The 19,198-nt window shown below is 39.6% G+C and overlaps 3 protein-coding genes across 5 annotated transcripts in view; all 3 read right to left on the bottom strand.

The window, feature by feature from the left end:
• Nucleotides 1-11,082, bottom strand: part of WIPF2 (WAS/WASL interacting protein family member 2) — a 28,835-nt gene extending 17,753 nt beyond the window's left edge. For 2 of the 3 annotated variants that reach the window (XM_063300676.1, XM_063300678.1), the window contains exon 1: nucleotides 10,986-11,082. The gene's annotated coding sequence lies outside the window, so the exon portion shown is untranslated. Of the gene's footprint in view, nucleotides 1-10,835; nucleotides 10,964-10,985 lie in introns of those variants that run through there. The other variant, XM_063300677.1, reaches the window with a different exon arrangement.
• Nucleotides 1-19,198, bottom strand: part of CASC3 (CASC3 exon junction complex subunit) — a 437,671-nt gene that overhangs the window by 286,477 nt on the left and 131,996 nt on the right. The gene's annotated exons all lie outside the window — the stretch shown is intronic.
• Nucleotides 16,990-19,198, bottom strand: part of RAPGEFL1 (Rap guanine nucleotide exchange factor like 1) — a 65,601-nt gene continuing 63,392 nt past the window's right edge. The window contains exon 15 of the mRNA XM_063300689.1: nucleotides 16,990-17,954. Within this exon, the coding sequence (XP_063156759.1) occupies nucleotides 17,830-17,954 (125 nt within the window). The 3' untranslated portion in view covers nucleotides 16,990-17,829. The remainder of the gene's footprint in view (nucleotides 17,955-19,198) is intronic.

Here is a 19,198-nt window from a genome sequence, read left to right as displayed (position 1 = left end):
TCATTAAATTTGTTTATACTTGTTGTGATGAAGATTGGAAGTCACTTCTTTCTATATTTCTTTTCTCTATTATATTCTTACTTTTTCTTCTTTTTTTCTTTTTCCTTGCACCCTGTATCTTTTCTTTCCATTCTATTCTCTTTAAATTTAGCTTGTATTAGATTTTACTATTATAATCAAAATATTTAATAAAATTATATCAAAAAAGAGAGAGATACATCAATAACCAGCAACTGCTAATTTCAAGGCTATGTAAATAAAGTGTACTGAAACATGGGGAAAGTGAGACGCAGCAGCAGAGAGCAATCAATTGTTCAAAGTTGTTTCATTCCAGTGTGCAGCTAATATTTTTATATAGCTGCTCTGTGTTGCGAGTCTGAGACTTCAGCTGAGTTTGAACCTAGCAGCCAAGCTAAGCTGTGTGAAGATTTACTGCAGAGTCCTGGTTCAGGGAGCCTGACATCTGGAAATGAAGTACTTATCAGGCAACAGACCTAAAGGCAGCACCAGATTTTTTTTGCTAAGGTTCTTCACAGACCCCTCATATGATACAATGCTGGGGCAGGCAAACAAGTCCTTCATTTGGTGAAACATGAGCATTTGCAGCTGAAAGCACCCACTTCACAAGACAATTGGTAAGTCAGTAAAAAATGTACATTCCAAGAAGGAAAAGCAAAAAGAAAAAAAATTAAACAGTAATAGACTATGGTGTAGTTCTGAGGTACTGTTCCCAATACAGAGCTTAGCTGTGCTTACTAAATTGCATTAAATGAGCTACCACAACAAATCTTATATTACAGGGATAATAATGAACTCCTTAGAAGATAATTTAGGGAAAATACCATATAGATACCAATTATACAACCATTTACAGACCACAAACACAAAGCTGTGGACATTTTTTGTAGCAAGAAAAAACTACAACTTCTTTATTTGTAGATTAACACAGGGCTTTTAAAACTTCAAAATGCTTTACATGCATTCTTAACAGCCATCTGATACAAACTGGGGACGGAGAATAAGTGGCTTGCCAAAGATCATTTCCTAAACACCACCTACTTATTTCCAAGTGGAACAAAGATCACTTGAGAACAGCCACTCTCAAGAACCTTATAGTCTATCTCAATCGCCAAATACCAAGTTCATGTCATGCCTTCAGAGGCTGCTATCCCATAAGCTAGGCAACCTTATGGGTATGGGACACCCACAGATAGCCCAACACAATCACTACACCACTGGCTTGGGGCTTTTTGCTTATTTTTTACTTTGCTTTAGATTTACAACTGGGGGAACAAGAGTGATTAATGACAAAAGATCTGGCTCATTAAGTTCCCAGAAACACAGTGACCACATATCATACCTATTATCACAAAACAAGCAATCAGAAAGCACAGCAGCTGTAAAAAAAAGTTTGTATTCATCTTGTCTTTAGGAGGAGCAGAACCACACATACAGTACTGTGAGTTAAATAACAAGAAGTTGACTCTTTATTTAGCTTTACCAGCTAGAAACATGATTAGTTTTAGCTAATTTTATCAATTCCTTCAAATGCATTCTCAGGATGAATGCGAGCCTGGGTTCTGAAATATGAAACAAGGAATTCAATCTGTCAAATTTATCAATTAAAGAATGGTAGCCAATATACCAAGAAATCCATGCATTTCCCATCTAATACTAAAATAAATAAAAGCATCTTCTGAACACCAGTAACTACATGCAACACATAGACAACAATTGCATGGAGCAAAGCATTATCACTCATGGCCCTTGATTAATCTTTCCTGAGAACTGGCTTGGGGTAAGGGGCTAGGATAGGAGTTTTCAAAGTTTTTTGGACCAGGGAACCTGTTAATTAAAAAACAAAATGCAGAACCCCTGAACAAAAGGCAAAGCTCTAGTGATAGAAAATTAGCTACATTATGGTGAACTTTTTTTTTTGCCCTTAGTCTCACAGAATCCCATCACATTCTCATGGAACTTTGGGGTTCTGCAGAGCACAGTCCCTGGGCTAAGGGATCAAATTATAAGTCATGATGTCTCAATTACAAATACAACAGGTTGTCCAAGTCATCTTCAATATTACATAGCAAAAGGCTGATACAAATGCCAATCATGTCCTTTAACATTCTCAAAAATCCATCAGGATCAAAGTGCTGCTTGAATGGATCATCCCATTCAGTCCACCATCCCTGCAGAGAAAAAAATGGTTACTGAAAGCCAAAACTTCACTTAGAAATGATGAGAGTTTAATAAGTAAGTTTTGCAGAACAAGAAGCTTAAGAATCTTCATCACTATACCTGACATTATCTCCATCAACTCAAGCAGGGAAACAACTGCGCAACAGAAGGAACAATGCACTAATAAATTCCCCAGGTACTAACACGCAAACCTAAGTCTTGTGGAATCCTTAGTGCTCTCCGAGCTTCGTTGTCTGCTTGCAGACATTTCGTTGCCCGACTAGGTAACATCTTGCTAGCACTGAAGATGTTGCCTAGTCAGGCAACGAAACGTCTGCAAGCAGACAACCAAGCTCGGAGAACACCAAGGACTCCACAGCTCAACCCTGAGCTACAGATATTCTCTTCTATTGGAACCTAAGTTTTGCCCAAACCTGAATACTGAAGAGAATGGTAGCCATAGTAACCCTTCCCTGACCTTCCATCCTATATTGGTGTTGTACTGAGATACCAGACAGATAAGATTGAGAAGGATCCACAATTTCTGACTCATCTATGTAAATTTCAGTTATTACGTGTAAAGTCAATGCTCACATTCAGGATCAAGATGTGGGCAGCAATAAGGTTATCAAGAACCAACCCTGCATTTTTCAACAGTAGTTCCAGTACCACCACCAGAAGGAGTGAGACTACAGTGGCACAGCAACTTAGGTGTGCTTGGCTGAAGAAGATGTGTAAAGGGGGATTCATTTAATTTAGAATGGCTTGTCTGCCCCCCTCCACCACACCTTCCCCTACTTCAGTCAGTTTAAATCAAGGCATCCCATACAAGTCTTCAGTTATAAGCATCATCAAAGTCCATGCTAACTATTATATTAAAAATCGTCAGAGCTAAACAAGGTAAGATTAGAGATGATAAAGTGCACAGCACGTAAGCAAATCCCCAAAATTAGTAATTAATAAGTGAAAGAACTTTTTTTTAATTATCCTATCACTGTCATCCCAAATTTATTAGTACAGAGAACATTAAGAATGTAATTTGAATGGCAGACCTCAATGATGTTTCTTGCAAGTCTGTAAGACCCTTATAAGTCATTTATTTACAGTATTTATTTATGTATTAGATTTATTCTCCCTCTTTCTCCCACAAAACAACCCCATGAGGTATGTTGGGCTGAGACAGAGTGACTGGCCCAAAGATTCCTAGTGAGCTTCCATGGCTGAAGGTGGACTAGAATCTGGGTCTTGCCGTTCCTAATCTAACATCTTAACTACTGCACCATACTGGATCTGACATGGATTGGTTAGCAGCAACTTTTGTAGAGACATCTATTTAACTACACCTTTTTCTAAATCCTCCATGGCCCATCTAAGCATGAACACTAGATTTTTCAGCACTTTTCAAACTCTGAAATACTTGCAAGGCTGATCTACAGGCAGAAATGGAAAAACATGCGGAAACTGGGCCTTCTAAATTGTGACAGAAAGTATCTGGAGATTATAGATGGTAGGAGATAGCCTGACTCAGGTGACAGGCTCTCAGAAAAAATTCTTACTGGTCTGAACATGCCCATTAGGGTGTCACTGTGTTTAAATTAAACCAGCTTTAATATAAAGGGACATTTCATTGGATTGGCACCTTTGGTGGGGACTAATGGAGCTGTCACATGAATAAGGCTCTCAAGTCCAGTCTGATGATAGTTGAATTAAGTAAATAAATCAGGCTCTTGAAGAGTTCTATATAAACTGAAAAAGAAGAAACAGAGCTCCAGTGCAGCATTGTCCCCACGTCTATCACTAGACATTTCCACTAACTTAGCTTATCAGCATTTCAAGGCCTGCTGCTCCAAACAAGTGCATCTGGTCCTCTCCCAGCCATAATTCTCTCCCCCAACCCAGCCAATCTAAGAGAACACATAGAAAAAAATTGGGCCAGAGAAGACAGCTTGCATGCTAACGCTAGCAGCAGAGCAATTTGGTCTAGTGGTTAAGGCAATGGGCTAGAAACCAGGAGACTTCTAGTCCCACCTTAGGCATGAAAGCCAGCTGGGTGACCTTGGGCCAGTCACTCTCTCTCAGTCCAACTCCCCTCACAGGGTTGTTGTAGGGGGGAAATAGGAGGAGGAAGGAGTATTAGGTATGTTTACCACCTTGAGTTATTTATAAAAAAAAATAATAAAGGCAGGATATAAAACAAATAAATAAATAATATGCTGGCGATACTCAATTATACATCTCCATCCCAGGTGAGGTAAGTGATGCTACGACTGCCTCTCTTGGTGCCTGGGGGCTGTAGGGGTTTGGATGGGGAACGAAAGGCTTCAGCTGAACCCTGGTAAGACAGAGTGGCTGTGAGTTAAAGGCTCTTCCATATCCGGGACTTTGTCATCTTTGGTTCTGGATGGGGTTGCACTGCCCCAGACAGACCTGGTGCATAACCTGGGGATCCTCCTGGACTCACGGCTCCTGCTCGAAGAGGTGGCAGTCGTGGCCAGAAGGGTCTTTGCACAATTTGGTGTTGTGCGCCAGTTATGCCCTTTCCTGGATTGGGAGGCCCTTCGAATAGTCACTCATGCCCTTGTTATCTCCCACACAGACTATTGCAATGTGCTCTACATGGGGCTACCCTTGAAGAGAATCCAGAAGCTACAGCTGGTCCAGAATGCAGCCGCGCGGGTTATTTTTGGTGCCCCTAGATCGGCACACATAACACCTCTACTACGCAAGCTGCACTGGGTACCAGTTTGCTTCTGGGTCCAGTTCAAGGTGTTGGTTATCACCTTTAAATCCCTACACGGCATGGGGCCAGGTTACCTGAGGGACCGTCTCATCCCCATAACATCAACCCGTCCCACCCGATCATGCAGAGAGGGCATGCTGCAGACCCCATCTACAAGAGAATTCCATGTGGCACAGTCCAGGAAGTGGGCCTTCTCTGCAGTAGCTCCTGTCCTGTGGAACACACTGCCCCCGGAGGTGAGGTTAGCCCCATCACTCCTGGCCTTCCGGAGGAACCTGAAGACTTGGCTCTACTGTCTTGCTTGGGGCGGAGAAGGGAGTAGCTCCACGTGGGGATGGCTGGCACCTTAGAGTGCTCCTCACACACATGGACTGAATTAGATCTGCCACTTGGATTTTACTCTTATTCTGATTTTTATAACTATTTATTGATGGTATTTATATTTTATATATTGTATCTGTATTTTATATTTATTTTTAATTGATTACTGTTGTTTTAAACCACCCAGAAGTCCCTCTGGTGGGAGGAGATGGGCGGTGACAAATTTGATAAATAAAAAATAATAAATAAATAAATAAATTTGGCTTACCAGCTCCTCTAGACTGGAGATGGAAATTAAAACAGTTTATACTACTATAGCAGCATTAAATTAGGCTGTCGACAAATAGGCCACACCTATTTGGTGGATGACAGCTGGCTCACCCATTTTTATATAAAGGTGTGCATTTCATAAGACTGTATTGTTCAGTTATTCAAACCTGCCCTGTTTTCTAAAAAGGAAGTTAGCATTTGTTCTCTGTAAGGGACTCTTGTATTCTGAAAATGAGCAGAAACTATGGCATTCACATCAAATGTTCAAGAGTTAAAAAATATACATCTATCAAACAGGAATTTGTATTTTGTTCCGCTTACCAACTTATTTTAAATCCCATCTATTCATGCAGCAGCACGATTGCTTTGAATTATGTTACATGGCTTTAGACTGCAGGCAGGCAGTGTTAATATTAGTTATGCTTAAAAACTCCTTACACCTATAAAACTGGAAGAGCAAAGAGCAAAGAGCAAACAGCTAGGCTGGAACCATACTAACATATCTGCTAATTTTCTGCTTATAGAAAGATGCACTTTACTATTTTACATGCACAGAAGTACTCACAAAGAGTATCACAGCCTGCAAACTATCAAATCACCTTACTCTGCTGTATGTGTAGACTCAACTTCAGAGAAGCATCGTCCCACAAGCATACTTCAAAATACAAGGAGGAAGGGATTATATAATAAACATTCCCCCATAAAGACTCCATGCCAGTGGAAAATTCACTTTAGATAAAAATTATACCCTCATCATTCAGAGTTGCAACATGACTTTTGATGTCATAGCACAAACAACATCTCCACCTACATTCAGAAATATAACATTGTTTAATTATTCCCCTCTGAATTCAACAAGAATTAAACCAGCTTAGTGGTGTTACATTGAAATACTGAATCTATTTAACCCATTTATTCTGATTGTATTAGAGATTCAGATTAGGGAAAATGTGATACGTGCTTCACATTCCTTACGACTAGGAAAAACACACTGATTGATACAAGCTACAAAATAATTACGTTTTAAATAATGTCTGTGCGTCAAATCAATCTGCCAAGAAAAGAAGAATATCACATGTCATGCATCACCTGGCAAAGTTTTGGAACTATTTTCCTCACTTTGGTCCTCGCTACAGGTTAGACTCAATCTCTGGAATTCCACAGCTACATGGCCTTCAGGAAATTTGGTAGCTGCAACATATCTATTACTTTACAGCATAATGCAAGAACGCAGCAACGTTGAGACACATAAATTTGTAAATTAAACTTCGAGATACTCTTTTCTAAGTTATACATTAAAAATCAGACAATGAAACCCTAGGACCAAGGAAATGTGCCTTCTCTGTTGTGTTTGCCCTCTGGAATGGCATCCCCCCAGAGAGCCCTTAAAAAGTCACTGAAAATTTGGCTGTTCCCCCAGGCTTTGGGGTAGGGTAGTATTGAGTCCTCTGAAAATTTAGCTCGAATCTAATCCAATTTAATGCTTTTAATGCTGTTTTGGGGAGCTGGGGGCCTCTAATTTGAATAAATAAACCCCATATTTGAGTAATTTCATATTGTATAAAACAAACCACAAACTGGACCGTTATATAGTCTCAATCCTATACGTGAGTCCAAACCACACACAAAAAATAAAAACTTCATAGGATCTTGCTCCATTTTTTTTAAAGCAACCTCCTCCAATCTAGCAACATCCAGATGTGCTGGACATCAGTTCCCAGAATCTCTAATCAATATGGCCATGTCAATAGGGATTCTGCAAGTTGAGCTCTTATCCATCTCAAGGGCATCAGTTTGGAGAAGGCTATGTTGAGCCTCCTAAATAATCAAGATATCATTGTTAAACAAGCTGTTAAACTAAGAAACAGCACTCCTGACTTGAAAAGTTTACCACATTAATAAGAAAAACAACTTAAAATACTAGATACTTGGAATCATTATTCAATGATATTACTAAAAAATATTAAGAGAACTACTGAAATTCAATAATTTATCTAGGGATATTAAATAGAGCATTAGGTAAAGGTAAAGGTTTCCCTTGACGTAAAGTCCAGTCGAGTCCGACTCTAGGGGGCGGTGCTCATCTCCGTTTCTAAGCCTTGGAGCCGGCGTTGTCCATAGGACACTTCCGGGTCATGTGGCCAGCATGACTCACGGAACGCCGTTACCTTCCCGCCGAAGCGGTACCAATTAATCTACTCACATTTGCATGTTTTCGAACTGCTTGGTGTGCAGGAGCTGGGATTAACAACGGGAGCTCACCCCGCCGCGCGGTTTCGAACCGCCGACCTTCCGATCGACAGCTCAGCGGTTTAACCCGCAGCGCCACCAAAGAACTATTTTTGATATATAATGATCACGGGCCAGGTATAAAGAACCTCCAAAAGAAAGTAAATTGGTTTCCACATTTAGTGAATCCCAGTATCTCCTAAGAACATGGATTACAGGCAATCACAACCATAATTTCAGACAAAGCAAGTGTTCCTACTTATCACACATGGATACATTACAGCTATAAATCAACAGAAAAGCCATGAGAACACACATCACTGAACAAACTTGTCATGGCTGACTTACAACAGTGCTTCCTGAAGAACTCCTATCTGATTCCACTAATATACTTCCTTCTTTCTTTCCTTCTTTTGAGAATTTATAAGGCTGCTCATCTTATCTCAACCTCGTGATCTGAACAACTAACAATACAAAGACATAAAAGAATATAAAATAAAAACAATGCTGTACAATTAAATATATTTGGTAAAGAGTTGCTCAGGAGATTCCATCAACCTTACACTTCCTTTAGCTTCACTACAGGGATTGACCTGAGCCATATTTGCTCCCCCAAATGTGTCCACTTTTTATACAACTTGACTGTTTTCCAGGATGGTCCTTTGGAAACTATGTTATACAATAGACAATATATGTGTCCTCACAGCTAGATAGCCACTCACCCATAATATATAGAAAGTTCTGTAATATTTGCCCAAATAATATATAACTGCCCATTCTTATTCCCAGATTTTGTTCAATATGCATGGCAACTGAAATGAACATTTTAAAAATATAAAGTGAAACCCTAAAATTAACGAACTGCAGAGGCAGGCTAGTTTATGGTATAACCACAGTACAAGCATATAAAAGGAGTATCAGAAAACCCATAATAATCTGCTTGAGCTCTCCATCAAGGTTCCAAATGGCAGCCTATTCTGAAGACTAGTCCAACTCTCAGAGATAGAGGGAAGAGAAATTATCCCAATTTAAAATAATCTGTTGTCAATAATAAGAACACCATAAAGAATTACATAAAGGTATTAATCAATTACTAGATCCATATATCATGCTAAGCCATTATATACCTAAACATGGTTTAATCGATATGCCGTAACTGGGCCGGTTCACACATAAAAAAAAATACTTTATGGCTTAATGTAAAGTGTTAGCCTAGCCATTAACAGAAACACAAAAAAGTCAAACACTGTGTTTAAACTAACATTTATTTTATTTCAGTGTGCAGTGATTCTGGATATATTACACTAGTATATAAACTGAATAATTTTAAATGGTTAAAGTACAAAGAAAAGTCTGGATAAAAGATTCTTCAACAGAGAATAGCTAGAAATTTTGATCGTTGGATTCCAGCATATCTGGAGAAAACTAAATGAGAATATTTATATTATTGTTTCCATCTTTTTTTAAAGTACTCCCTTTTTAGGTAACTCTTTCAGAGAATCTCTCTTTTCAATAGAATCATTTTAGCTAGTTTTGAATAAAATCAACTTCTCTAATATCCAGAGGGTGATCTTTGAATTTGTAAATGACCATCTCTTGTTTCTTTTGCTACTACAACCAACATCTGGGAGGTAGGGAGAAACAACCTCTCTATAAAATAGGTTTTGGACACTCTAGATCTATGGAAGCAACAAGCTATCATTCTGTTCACCGAGGAAGTAGCTTTTCAGGAGCTGTTTTAATGCATCTCCAGTCCAACTTAATTACAGGTACTTCTACTTGACAAGTTATTTCATACCCTCAACCCTTAAGTGCTGGGAATTTAGAGAACACCATTTAGTGAAAAAACACCACAGCCAGGCAAGCACTGTTAACATTCTAAATAAAGCAATTTATCTCCACCTCCACAGGTCTGTGTGCCCAATTCCTTAAGGCGCCTAATGTTCTGGACTGATCACACACACCTTTGAAAAGGGGACACACCTACAATATGTTTAAAAGGTCTTTTGTAACAAATGGGGAAGATGAGCACAAGACCTGGGAAATACCTTGTCTGTAAAGAAAGCAAAAGTGACTAGATCAGAAGCTGATGGTAGCCAAATGTTTGGTTAGTGCTGTAGATTCCAAGTATACTTAATCAAATATAGGGAAAATCTCTATTTGATGTTCAAAAATAATCAACTACTGATGAAGCTCCACTGCATCTCTTACCACCTGTCCATTTATTGTTGGTATGACAACTCCCAGCCTTAAAGTAAGGGGGGGGGAAAGCACAGCTGTGCCACAGACAGTTCTTTTTGCCCGATTTCAATAAAAAACAAACTTTCCCTATGCAAACTTCCCAGAAATCTTGTCAAGGATGTTCTTCTATTGAAACAACTTGCCAACCTCACACCACCACCCCAACTGGTGATGATCTAGCACACACTGACCACACTCTCCATTCACCTCTCTGCCCTCAGTAGGACAGTACACCAAACCTCTAGTATCACCAGCCTATTACCTGTAATCTGACACTCCCTGTATCCACCACCCTCACAAGCGCCCAGGCATGCACGCCAGTAGCGTTAAGCCTGATCCGCCCATCAAGCTTTTCAGACGAGGCGCATTTCCCAACCAGGGCTCGGAAAATCTCAGCCCCTAATGAAATACTTCACCTTCGTGAGATCTGAAAGAACAGATCGGGGATGGATCGTCATGGAGAAAATCTATGTGGTCGCTAGGAGTCGAAAACGACTTGATGGCACACAATCAGTCAATGAAATACGCGTAAAAAGAATTGTAATCATTTCCCCCACCTTTACCCTACTTCCCAAATCACTGCTCTTTGTGTTACGCTTTCACTAGTCCGCAAGCAGTTTACCGGAACCTTTTCTCCCCAGACCAAGGTAAATCTCTAATTCCAGTCCCCAGGAAACCCCGTCCCCACCTCCCCGCATTCAGGAAGACTTCATGTCTACCTCCATCCTTTAAGAAATACCTCCCCACACGTCCCATTTGGCCGCGCCGTCCCCTCCCTTGTGTCTTTTTCGCCTTCTCACGCCACCTTTTTCTAAGTCCACCACGCCTCGCCCCCTCCGCAGCCCATAACCCTAACCTCCAGGGGAAAGCAGGTCAAATGTCAAGCGCCCCTGCCTCCATCAAAGGTCTCCGTTCTCCTTTCTCCTAAAATACTGTCCCGTAAAAGGCCTCATCTCTCCGGCCTTCCCAGGTAACCCCCTTCAGGTTTCGGTGCCTGCTAGCTTACCCACGACGCCCCCCCTTCTTGGCTCCGGAGCCTCCAATCCGGAAACAGCCGTATGCCCGCCCGGCGGCCATACAAAATGGCGATGAGGCACACTCCTTCAGTCAATGCGCACGCGCAAGATAACCCCGCCCTCTTCCGGTTCGGTCGCTTGAAAACGGAAGAACGTAGGGCCAAGTGATAGCCATGGTAAGGAGGTCAAAGCTGAATGGGCGGGGCTGAGGGAAAGAATGTCGCTTGGTAACATGCTCTTAGCAGGACTCTTACGCATCCGGTGTTATTTATTTTGCGGGTTTTGTTACTGTATCTGTGTCTCACCATAGGGAATGAAGCGTTGCCTAATCCTGCAGGGTGCTTAATTTATATGCGTATCCCGGCAGAATTAAGTAGTTTGGGTCATAGAGAAATTACTTAAACCAGTATTTTTCAATATGATCACTTTCCAGTCATGTATTTAAATCTTTTCTCTGTTACGTGGGTTTGATTTCTATCCTGCTTTTCAAAGCGCTCCCTCCACCTATATTTTCCCACAAGAAAACCTGCTGCAAGATAACTTGGGCTGAGACTTTAAAATTACAATTCCCTGGCAAGCTTGATGTTCTCTGGAGGCTGCACCCAGGGCTTTGGGGGCGTTGCTCCCCTCTAGTGCAGTGTTTCTCAACCTTGGCAACTTGAAGCTGTGTGGACTTCAACTCCCAGAATTCCCCAGCCAACATGCTGGCTGGGGAATTCTGGGAATTGAAATCCACACATTTTAAAGTCCAGTTTGAAAAACAATGGTTTAAACCATCTAAAATACTGTGTTGCAAATACAAATATATTCCACAGTCGTTCCTTCCTGTAAGTTCAGGCAGGTGAGTTGGAGCTGCCACCTGTGAGGCGTTCCTGTGTTAAAATTGTAGATAGGAGTAGGATGCCTATAGTAACCCTGCAAGTTATTGCCCTAAGTCAATTAAGTAAGGAAGGTGGGGCTTGCTTTTTCAACAAGCCAACAGTTTAGTCCAAAGTCATGCTAGCACGTGGTAGAAGGTACTGTACTGTACTAGCTGGTTCAAGCAAAAGCTGTTAAAACGTTTTTAAAGCTTTTTTTTAATGTTTGTTGTTTTCAATGGATTGTTGATGGTTTTATTTAAGATACCTTTTATATTTATGAAAACTGTTCTGATCTCCTCTGGAAGGATGTGTGGTACAGAAATAATTCACTACAGTGAATATTCTACCATCGACTTGGTATATTCACTTTTAGCTTTAAGAAGTATGAAACAAATTTTAAACTGCAGCAAAGATAATTCTACCTAAATTACTTCTTCCATCACCTCCTGCCACCCCCAAGGTAGAACTCAAGTCACTGAAATATCCTCTGCTCCATCTGCTTCCTGGCACTTTTATTCTTCTAATTGTAAACAGTATCCCTAAATAGAAACCTAGAATATAATTAATATAATTCTTACTCATGTTAAGGCAAAAATTTTATTAAGCTAGCTGAAAGTTCACAAAATAGGATGCAGACTTTTGAATCACTGGGCAAGGTAATTAAAAACCCAGAAAAAAAGGCGCAGTGGATGTTTGGATTTCTTTTTTTTCCCCCTTCATTGTTCAACAAGGCTGCATTTTGCATTTTACTGAACTTCTATAGGTGGTATCATTCCTTGGATTTTCATGTTATATAGGTCTCATTTGAGGAGTAGTGTGTTAGTGGGACTGTGTGTCACAATTTGCAGGATGATTTCTTTATATACGTATACATGAGAAGAGATTTGATTGCCTGCTATACTTCCTAAAGCAATTCCACAGAAGCTACACTATCAATTTTATCTTCATAAAATTACCAACAGGGTCTTATTCTGGCTGCCTCTTAAGGATTCCTGAAAACTAGTTCTTAAATAAGGTTAATTAACTGAGTGCATTGCCTCCAAAAACTGAAGTGAAAAAATGGTGGGCATGTGATCTTCAGGAAATCTTTTGAACCAATTCTTATCTGACCAGAACCTGAGTACAGTTTCAGGAAACTTTGTGACTCTCTAAATCACAATTTACTTATTTTAACCACCAGGAGGCAGTAGTTCTAACTGGTTTTGTCCTGCCACTGTGTAAAAATAGAAAAATTCCCTTCCTACCCCAAGTGGTGTGTTTGTGGAAGGCATGAAAAACCTGGTATACAAGGACATGACATAAACATCTGTATCCCTCTGCTCTGAGAGCTTACGTGTAGGTGGCCTGTATCTACCATTCTAAAAATAAGTCACAATGTATAGTTGCTGCATCTGATGAATCTTGCTTCAATTGCATATGTATGGGTGCTAACATGCATGGAATGTGCAATCTCCCACAACATGCAACTCTTATCTTGAAAGGTGTTAAAAGTGTTAAAATATAAAGCATAAAAAACAGAAAAACAACACACACAAAACAGCCAGGGTAAAAACAGACCCGTCAGTCACAAGTTAACCAATGTACAGGCTTAGCCCACTTCCTGACCCCCAGGCCTGGTGACAAAACCAAGTCTTTAATGAAGCCTACAGAAAAGTCTTGGTATGAGAATTAGAAGTCCCACAAACCAGTGTCTGCTTGCATCTGTAAAATGTTAGCTACAAGGGCCTTTACAGTTTCAAGAAAGAGCCCTGCCTCATTATTTTGGAATTGCCGCCCCACTAGGGTAATTTCCATCCTGACGCATTATATTTCAGTAGCTGCTTCGATGCATCTTTGCTAAACATGAGTATGATCAATCTGGATCAAACACATCATGATGGGATACCCACGTACACAGAAAATACGAGTGTATGCGTGTTTGTATAAATCTCTAATAGTATGCTTACAATTTGATTTTTTTAAAAATCAAGGTGCTTGTCATAGTTTAGGGCCCGGATATTTAGGGGGCTGCCTCTATCCAATAGCTTGTTCCTGTCCTATAAGAATGGGCAAGGTTGGCACAGTCCAGGTCCCATCTACCAAATGGTGTCATTGGCCTTGAGAGGTGTGCATTCTTTGCCACTGGTCCTACCATCTGGAACAGCATTACCTCTGTGTCATGGCCTTGACCTTACTGTCTTTTAGGAAAGTATTAAAAATCTCTTCTGGGAATCCCTTGGCCAGGTGGTTTGTAAGACGGCTTCGTAACATGCTATTTCAATATGAGTCCCTCTTTGGGGGGAGATGGGCGGTAATAAAAATTTGAGAAATAAAATGTATGTTTTGTATTTCCTAATGTGGGGTTTTGGTTTAAATGGTTTCCTTGTGGTTGGTTTTGTATTATGTATTTTATTATGTATTTTTTTTCTTTATGTCACCTGCAGTCCCCTGATAAAGCGGTTTATAAATTGAATAAAATAAAAGAATTATGCTGTAGCTATGAAACATTTGTGAAATGCTATTATGCTTTTAACCAGTAGAAGAAATTCTTGTGCTGGATCTTCTCAAGTGTGTACATAGCCTTACTAGCAAAATAAAATGTTTTAACACTCTGTAAAGGTTTTGCTCCATGAGAGATAGGCAATGAAAAGATCGGTATAAAATCCAGTATTTTTCACAATGTTTTTATTTCCACCATTGTTTTCTTACCCAATGTTTCTGTAGCAAAATAATAATAATAATAATAATAGCTACCAGACCAAAAATAAACTGCACTTTCTTGGAATGATGCAACGCATCTTATATTCCAGTTTACAGAAGCTTTTAGGACTATATGTAGGTGAGCTGTCCCTCATTCCAACAATAGAAAAATCACTGTACAATGGTCTGATACTTTTTTTAAAAAACGCATGTACAATTCAAGAATGCCTTGTTAAAATATATACATACAACTTATATATAGATATATACATTACACACACACACACACACAAGGACCTGAAGCTCTCACCAGGAGAGAGTAAAAGAAACAAGACCAAGAGATCCTGAAATGAAAAATCCCTGAAAAAAAAGCCACTAGAGGCAATCCTTATCCCTTATACACCACACACACACACACTAACCTTTATCAAGGAGAAAGTCAGCAAAGCAGAAAAACAATTTTAAAAGTAACAGAGGATTATTTCCAGCATCTAGTTCTTTGACAGCTATCAAAATAATGAGCAAGCATTAAATGCATTAGAAATGCGACAGGGAGAAATACAGTACTCAGTTCCAAAAATAAATGTACTGAGGTTCAAGTATTCCCCTCTAAGCATAAAACTATCCCCTGTGCAGAAGTGGGATGTGGGTTACCCAGTAGTGTGGGAAATGCATTCTGGGCATGCTGAAAAGTATTCCTGTTGTTGATTCGCACTTTCAGAATGGAACAGATTCCAGTACTGAATACCCAGATTCTAGAACCCAAACAAGAGGTACAGTTTTATCATGCAAGAATTATAGATCTGATCAATATCAACAGTTCTTATATTTTGTCAATCCCATAAAACAACTTGTTCGACTTCTCAATAGAAGGCTAGTCTAAAGCTGTTTGCAGGAAGTTAGTATCTCTTAGAATAAACGGGTCTCCAAATTCTTATTTTTATTGCAGATTAATTAGTCCAGAATAAATACCATCTTCCTAGTTCAGTTCTACTAGTTGTCACTGTAATTGAACTGAGGGCTTTTGACCGTGACCATGCAACTGAACCCCCATCCTTTTACATGTGTCATGTCACATAAAAAAGGGTTGGGCCTTTGATCATGTCATAACCACCATCTTGACTGTTTTGACCTCCCCACACAGAAATGTCCCTGAATAAGGATATATTTTCATAATAATTTGATAGCAGACACTAATAATATTTTAGTATACTTCAAGTTCACTTTTTGTTCATATGGGAAAGGCAGGACAAGGGACAGTAGAAGACCATTCCCCTTGCAATGCAGTATGTTGTTTCAATAAATACAGGCAGAAATATTGCCTAATCTTATATTAATCTTGACAATTTATTGCAGTTTAATCCAGAGTTAGATTTAGATCACTGTATCAAATCTTTCCCACCCCAACTGCATTCCCTCCCCTTCAGGAATCAACTCCTTTGCACAACAGTTAGGCCTAAAAAAGGCTTCTACTGGAATCAATAAACCTTTTAGACAAGCCTAATTGCTTGGGGGCAGGGGAAGCTGAGGAGGCCACAAGTCATGGGGAGGTCCAGTAGACCAGGTATTCTCCATCGCTTCATTATACACATTTCGTAAGAGTGAAGGAAAACTTGTTTTATCTGCCTGACCATTAAAATTGTGTGCATAGCAAGGAGTAATTAAACATTTCTAGCGTTCCTACAAATTGTTTCATGAAAGAAAAGGAAAACCTCAACATCTTATCCTGAGATGAAATGGTTCTATCCCATCCCGGTTCTTCACAGTTGCTAAAGCTACCGCTACCATATCTGAGCTGCATAAATTCACATGACCACTAGGTGGCAAAGAAGAGGTGTCTCTTTGCTGCTATCTAGCAGTCCCTCAAGTTTTTGCAGATCAGGTATGGTAGCCTTGCTGAAGTCAATATCCTAGAGTGACTTTATTCAGAGCCACTCCAAGAGGAAGGGATAAATTGCTTTGTTCTCCTCCTTCTAAATGTTCAAATATAAATGTGTTCAATTCCTTCAGATGTACACAATGCCTAGATAGCATCCAGAATCATGGATTGTAGCTTTCATGGCTTCCTGAAAAATGTTGGGTTGAGTCTAGTCAGAGTACCAAGGATCAAGTTGAGCTTCATCACAGAACAGTGATTCTCAGCAGAGCTAGAATGGTTCGGGTTAATTCAAATCTGTGGAGTAGACATATTCTATTAAAGAAGTACAACAGATATAATTTTGGTGTGCATTTTAAATTTTAAAATTCACATTGTTTTAAATCCCAGAGAATTGAAATATGTCTATTGTGGCTGGATGTTAACAGGAAGATTTTCCCACCTCAGTTAAAATTAGATTTTGAAATTATGATTATGATTAACAGTCTGGGAAAATCAACTCTGGAGGACTGAGAATCTCCTGGTAATCCTTAAATGCTTCCACAACAGACCTTTCTAAGAAGGAAATATAAATGTACATTAACACTATAGAAATATTTTAGTAAGGTATTATAAGATAAAAAAATAAATGCTTCTTGACATTTATGTACATGCTGCCACTGGCAACTGCACTTTTTCCAATTCATGAGATTGGAAGCTTATTAATCTGTTTCAAATATTTATAATTTTCAAGGGTTTGTTACATTTACTCATGATGGAGAGGTAAACTTGATAAATAGGGTTCCAATCTCCAGTGCAAACTTCAGCCAAGAAATACAGGTGAGTGTGATCTCCACAAAGCTGTTCCATTTCTTCTGGACATTTCATTGTCTGTCCTAAGAATCCTGTAAGAGGGAGGTCATATGGAGCTTTCCCATGAGGCAAATAAGATGGCCACCTCAGTTGATAATACAGTATTTTGACTGACAGTAAAGGCAGCAGAGTAGAAAACTGATAGACTGACCAATAGACTGCAATCTTTCAGGAAACTTTCCTGCATATGAATTAATTGACATGAGGTTTGATCAAGAGGCTAAGACACAATTAAATTGCTCCACTGTATTGTGAAGCAACTAAAAAGGTGCTATTTGGGTTTTTCAGCTCTGACATCAAAACTTCTTGGATGAATCTAGTGGGACAGCTTCCCAGCAGATTGTGTCTCATTCTAATTGGTAGGATTACAAGGTGCCATTTCAATTTTCCACCAAGGTGTCTTGGGCCAGCCATGACAAAGACACTTCATCCTTGCCATCTGGTGACTCCATACTTGCCTCTCCAACTAAGGCAAAGCCTAGGTGGGTCCCCTGTACATCCAAAAAGTGCTCAAGTATCACAGAGTAAACATTCTTTTTTAGCAATGCCTGCCCATGGGCAGGGACTTCACTGGCTGTTTGACTCCAACTTGTGAGAGAGTTCAAAAAGTAAATTCTGATTGTCAATAACTTGGAATTGACGGACATAAGCCTTTGTCTGTAGCTGCTGAGGAGACGACTCCATCTCCAAACCTGTGGAAGAAAGGAAGGAGAATATCATTTAGGAAAAGTTGCCATTACACATACTAGGGTTTAGGATTTTATGATAAATCATGGCTTGTTTAATAATGGTTTGTTAAACATACCATAAGCTAGGTTCACACTATATGCTAAGCCATAATGTGGTTGCTTGTTTTGGCCTTGTGTTTGAGCTCATCAACCATGATTCATAAATTGTAATTTATGGCTTACTGTAATATATGAACCCAGTCAACTGGGATTTACTATGTAAACTATAGCTAAGCAAATCAATGACATCTTGAGTTGTATGAGTCCAGCTCTGAAAAAAACCCTAGATTTTGGTATGGCACAATACTATCTCCTAAAGCATTTGATAAAGTAACCCATATGGAGTGTTAAATTGATTGAATTCAGCTTTTATTTCCCAAAGAGCCTCTCCCTATAATCCTACTTATATAGCTGCACAATGGGTGAAAAGTAGACTGTGCTTATCATTCCACCAAAGATTGTTAGGAAGATGGGTTTGACCACAAGTTAACTTCTGGTTTGCGGGATAGCTCCAGAACATAAGAGATGGAGTATTTGTCTTTACTCAGCAAAGGAGTCCCAAAGAAAGCACTACCATATCTGGATTGCAAAAATCCATACAACCACTGAATGACAATAGATATCAACCTTCAGATTCTTTGCAAATATCCAGTGGTCACCCAAATTTGTAGCCTGGATATTGGAGCCCTACCAAAAGAGGCTGGTTTTTATTTCTCTGCATTCTGCTTAGGAAGAAAAAAAAAAGCAGTGGGAAGAGGAGTAGTACATGGCTATCACTATCCAAGCAGTGAGCCCAGATCATCTCTTTCCAACTACATTCTCTGCAAGGACCTCTGAACAGGTACTAGCACTCAAAAGCTTATTTAAGGTGGTAATAATTAATTAGTTTAGCTAGGCTGGCTATTGATTTTATTTGGAATTCTGTGTGTGTAGTTGTTGCCTTCTCTTTTTCTTTCCTGTATTTCCCTTTACTAGTAAACTCATTTTTGTATCTAGAGAATTGCCTCCCTGGTTTAGTAGGATAATTTCTCATTACAGGTTTTTCCACATGCAAGGCTGCATAATATTGCAACTGCCTCGTGTTCCAAGACTGGTAAAAGATTTATTAAGTTTTGTTTTTGTGGGCTTTAGACAGGATGACCCAAAGCAGCTTTCTATTTTTTATATGGCTGGGCAGAAGGGAAAAGTTCTTGGTGGGAGGGTTCAGA

The sequence above is a fragment of the Candoia aspera genome, chromosome 4, assembly GCF_035149785.1.
Source record: "Candoia aspera isolate rCanAsp1 chromosome 4, rCanAsp1.hap2, whole genome shotgun sequence".
NCBI lineage: Eukaryota > Metazoa > Chordata > Lepidosauria > Squamata > Boidae > Candoia > Candoia aspera.
Note: the sequence above shows the minus strand (reverse complement) of the source record. Positions and strands in the feature narration are given on the sequence as shown.